The sequence below is a fragment of the Camelina sativa genome, chromosome 20 (assembly GCF_030686135.1).
Source record: "Camelina sativa cultivar CO46 ecotype springtype chromosome 20, ASM3068613v1".
NCBI lineage: Eukaryota > Viridiplantae > Streptophyta > Magnoliopsida > Brassicales > Brassicaceae > Camelina > Camelina sativa.
The window spans coordinates 31,111,588-31,116,213 of NC_141899.1; the positions used below are offsets into that span (position 1 = coordinate 31,111,588).

At 40.2% G+C, this 4,626-nt stretch overlaps 1 protein-coding gene across 1 annotated transcript; it reads left to right on the forward strand.

Moving 5' to 3' along the window:
• Window positions 1–457: 457 nt before the first annotated feature.
• On the forward strand, window positions 458–796 carry LOC104772807 (ras-related protein RABA4b). The gene has a single exon (XM_010497379.1). The coding sequence runs from the start codon at window positions 458–460 to the stop codon at window positions 794–796; it is 339 nt and encodes a 112-aa protein (XP_010495681.1).
• The last annotated feature ends 3,830 nt before the right edge of the window (window positions 797–4,626 follow it).

A 4,626-nucleotide genomic window follows, 5' to 3' on the forward strand; every position in this document is an offset into this window, starting at 1 on the left:
ACGATTATATGGTCATGTGTGGGAAAATCAAACATGTTGTCTCGGTTCACAAAAAATGAGTTCAGTATTGTGTTAAATCCAACCACTGGTGTTGAATATACAAGGGTCCGAAGATATCACATCAATCACAAGGTCATTAAAGCTCAGTTTTGGGATACGTCTGGTGAAGAACGGTATGATCTATAAATCCTTCTCCAATTTTTTTATAATATTTGACTCCTCAATATATATACTTATATTTTTTGTATGAATGTTAAATTATATTCACCAAAAAAACTGTTTTACAAAACGGGTTTACAGATTAATAAAACAGCAGAAATTTTGAAATTAACCAGAACAATTGAGTAGAGAGTGATTCAAGGAGAACCCTTTAAACGGGGTGAGTTTGAAACCAATACTGAAGGCCACTCTCAAAACCAGAGGTGGTCGTCAGCGTGAGCTCCTCAATATTTGTTACATGCAAATTGTTTTTCCTCTATTGACGTATAGATATAGATCGGTCAAAATCGCTTTCTATAAAAATGCTATGGGAGCTCTAATAGTATATGACATTACGAAGGAATGGTGGCTCAAAGAGCTTCGTGACTATACTAACCGCAACAATGTCACAATCATGCTCGTTGGCAATAAGTCTGATTTCGATGATCGCAGACAAGTATCAACGGAAGAGGGAAAATCATTTGCGGAGAGAGAGAAACTTTTGTTTATTGAGACATCAGCTCTTGATGTTACAAACATTAAAGAAGGATTTAAGACTTTGATGAGCCAAATTTACAATAACGTCACAAGCCCGTGATAATTTCATATTCGTTTATTCTTTGAATTTGGGTACAACTTTAGTTTGTGATGAACAATTTCTGATTTAATTTTTTTACAAGAAAAATCTATATATATTAGAAAACTCTATTTAATATCATGACTATAACAAACAGAAAAACAAAAATTTCGTTAAAAAGTTCTGTAGTTGTAATTACGTTGCATGGAAACCTTTTTGTAAGTCCATTTCGTGTTTGTGAAACGTTTCGAAAACATAAACTCGTGGAAACACGGAAACAAACCATGATTCCTAGAAACATATGTTTGGATATACGATAGAAATTGTAACGCCCATGAACTTTGTGGATGTGTTGGGTGTCGATCGACACCACAAAGGGTGTCGCTCGACACTAGTAGTCCGGTTACGGTTCGGGTTAATTCTAATTTTCAATGGTTTAGTACGGTTATTGGAATAATCTTGGGGTCATATTTGAGCCTAAATTTGACGCCCTAGGGGTTTTTCTTCAGCCGTTCTTGTTCAAGAGAGAAAAGAAAGAGAGAAAAAGCTTCCCAGTGATTTCCTGTGAGTTCTGTGAGGTTCCTTGCTTGTTTTTGAGAGATATGTGCTTGGGGCTTGAGATTTAAGGCTAGGAAATTGGTGGGAAGGTTGTTGTGGTGTTAGCTTTGTCATTTGGGATTAGATCTCGTTGTTTGGCTAAGGTGAGTGCATGATCATGGCTTATCTAAGCTAAGATCTCTATTTCTATAACTTTGTGTGTTGTGTGATTGTTTCCTTTGAGTGCTTTGTGAGTTTTCGTGGCTTCTATGGCTGGGTTATGCTTCTGAGGATGCGTGGATCGAATGGGAGAAGTTTGGAGGCGAGATTCGGAGTTTATGATTGAATGAAATCGATGCTCGGCATCGGTGTTGGTCGAACCAACACGAGGAGGGCTCGAGAACTTTGGCGAGTGTCGATCGACACGATGTGGAGATGTCAGTCGACACTGATAGAGTTTTGGGGATGTCGAGCAAGGTGTCGGTCGACACCAGTTGTGGTGTCAGTCAACACCAGATAGCCAGTGTCGATCGAAACCCCCTGGTGTCGGTCGACACCCTTCTTCAGCGGTAGTTGATGTTGTGCTTGTCTTGTTTATTGCCTGGTTTGTTTTATTGTTTGTTGTTTGTAGCATGACGAGATCTTATTGCTTGTGTGTATAACCCAGTATGGAAGGATTTCCTCACTAAGTATTTAGGGTAATACTTATGCCTCTCTTTTGTTTTATGGCGCAGGTAAAGGCAAAGTGTTATCGTGGAATCAAGGCTATGAAGAGGAGGATGTTCTAGAGGCTCAGTTGTTTGCTTTGTGTCTTTGATAGGATGCTAGAGTGGACCCTAGTTGTCTAGAACGGTTGTTAGGATTGTTGGTTCTATGACTTTATTATGTTTTGGATTGTTGCTGGAATTGGTTTCATGTTATTGATTATTTGTTAATGGTTTATTGGAATTGTTTATGGGTTCTCCGCTGTTTATATTGATTGGGGTTAGGTTGCTAGTGAGTATGGGATCACTAGTTAATAGGATATTAAAAAAAAGGGTCGGATTGTATCAGAGCCCTTACGGTTCTAGGTATAGGTTCGCTGTGTGCTTTGTGATTCCACGGTGAGTTATGTTCTTTCTGTAGTAAGAGTTGTTTTGTTTGCTTAGCCTTCTATTTTCGGTGGTACAAATGGTTAGAGGTGAGGGCACTACTTGCGAGTGTGGTCATGGTTGCATGGTCATAGGCGGGGACAGGTTCCTGAGGCCAGTCTAAGTGTGACCGAGAGCATGGTTAGTGAGAAGGTGGCAGAGTGGCATGTTCATTCTAGTGTGTCTGGAGACCTGGCTGGTGATGGTATTAGCAGGGTAGGCGGGCTCGGTGTCGTTACTGGCGTTGCCCCGGTATGGGGGTTGCAGTGGGTGGTGCTCTAGACAGGGAGGATGTCTTGGCGGGCTTGCTAGCTCAGGTGTTGGTGCGGCTTCCAGCAATGGCACCGCTAGCGGCTAAAGTCCACACACCTCCCTGAAATAGAAATCCCAATCTCTTCTTTCGTTATTTCAGTGAGTTTATATACATCAGTTGATTCCTCCATCCTTTTATATATAAATCTTTTACAAGTCATGGATATTGGTATTTTTATAATAGTAAAACTTCCTTTATATCTCTTATAGTTAAAATCGATAGATGATTCTTATAATCTAAACCACACTTGCTAATGCCCTTATAAGACTATAACTTAGAATACATTCAAGCTCATAGTACCATCTTCAATGAAAATCTAAATCACCATCAAGCATTACATTGATTAATATAATACCAAAAAAATTCAAAATTACAAGTCAACATACTAAACCAGTTCGATAAAGAGAGTTCAAAAGCATAATCTCATATAAAAACCTGATGATTCCATCAAAAGATCCAAAACAAGTTCTGCAAATCTCTAATCCATATAATGCCAACACATCATAGACAGTTCTACAACATAGAAAGTTCTTGAGCCTATACTCAATAACTATTGAAGAGTAAATAAGAAAAGAGCTTACTGCATATCCGTAAATACCATCCAGTGGTAACCACCCTCACCTTACCCTTAACTTGTTGGAGAATTTCAGCTTAATTCCGTAAGCTGTAAAGCCCCAAATGGAGTCCAACAACAAGCGGATTTGGGCCTTGAGGATGTTAAACCCACTGTTGTTGCATATTTTCAAATGGCATCCCTTGTTAACGGTAACAGAGGACACTCACACATCACATGTGCTCTTCGTACAGTCAAACAACCAAAGCCAGCTCATACTACGCTCCAAACACAGAACAGGTTCAGTCCTCTTGCGTCACCGATCGCCTGCTGTTGATGATGACATCTGTCAGCAATCTACCTAGTATTGTAACCTTTAGGTTAAACATCACTCCAATATATAAGGATGGTGCAATGTAATCGTTTTTGATAAGAATGAAGATACACCTTTGAGCCTATCTTTTCTGTATTATCTTGAGTTCTAAGTTCTTGTTTCATGGTATCAGAGCTCGAGTAATACATTCTATGGCTTCAGATGATTCTTTTTCTTCCGCTCCTCTTTCTATCTCTCAAGTTGTGACTCTCAAACTCACTAGGTCCAACTATCTCCAATGGAAAACTCAATTGGAGTCCTTTCTCTCACCTCAAATGCTCCTCGGCTACGTTAATGGCTCGCTTCCTCGCCCAGCATCCACTCGCTTTGTCACCGGTGCTGCAGGAGTTACTGAAGAGCCTAACCCGGAGTTCCAGAAGTGGGTTCATAATGACCAACTGGTCATGGCTTGGATCTTAGGATCACTCTCTGAAACCGCCATTCGAGTCGTCTATAGTATGCAGTCTGCTCAGGAGGTATGGTCTGCACTCGCTAAAAGGTTTAATAGTGTTTCTACCACTAGGAAGTTCAAACTACAGAATAAGTTTCGTGCTTGCCTTAAGTCTGGTAGAACCATGGAAGATTACCTCAACTAGATTCAATTGGCTTTCCCATGACCGACTTAGAGAAAATACATGGCTTATTGTTTGGTTTAGGTAAGGAATATGAAACTGTTGCTACTGTGATTGAGCATTCTATGGATTCACTTCCCACTCCTTGCTATGAAGATGTAGTCTTTAAAGTTATTGCCTTTGATGATAAGCTGAAAATGTATTCTCCTGCTCCTGCTGTCACTCTGCATCTTGCCTTTCAAACTGAGAAAACATACTATGATCGGGGAGGTTCAAACAACAGAGGAGGTCGCTCTGGTGGAAGTTACAGAGGAAGAGGGAATTACTCTACTAGAGGATGCGGCTTTCAGCAGCACGGTAGCAGTCAGAACAG

What these genes read in the sequence shown, in the direction of transcription:
- LOC104772807 (XM_010497379.1), top strand. Translation starts at nt 458, where the DNA reads ATGCAAATTGTTTTTCCTCTATTGACGTATAGATATAGATCGGTCAAA.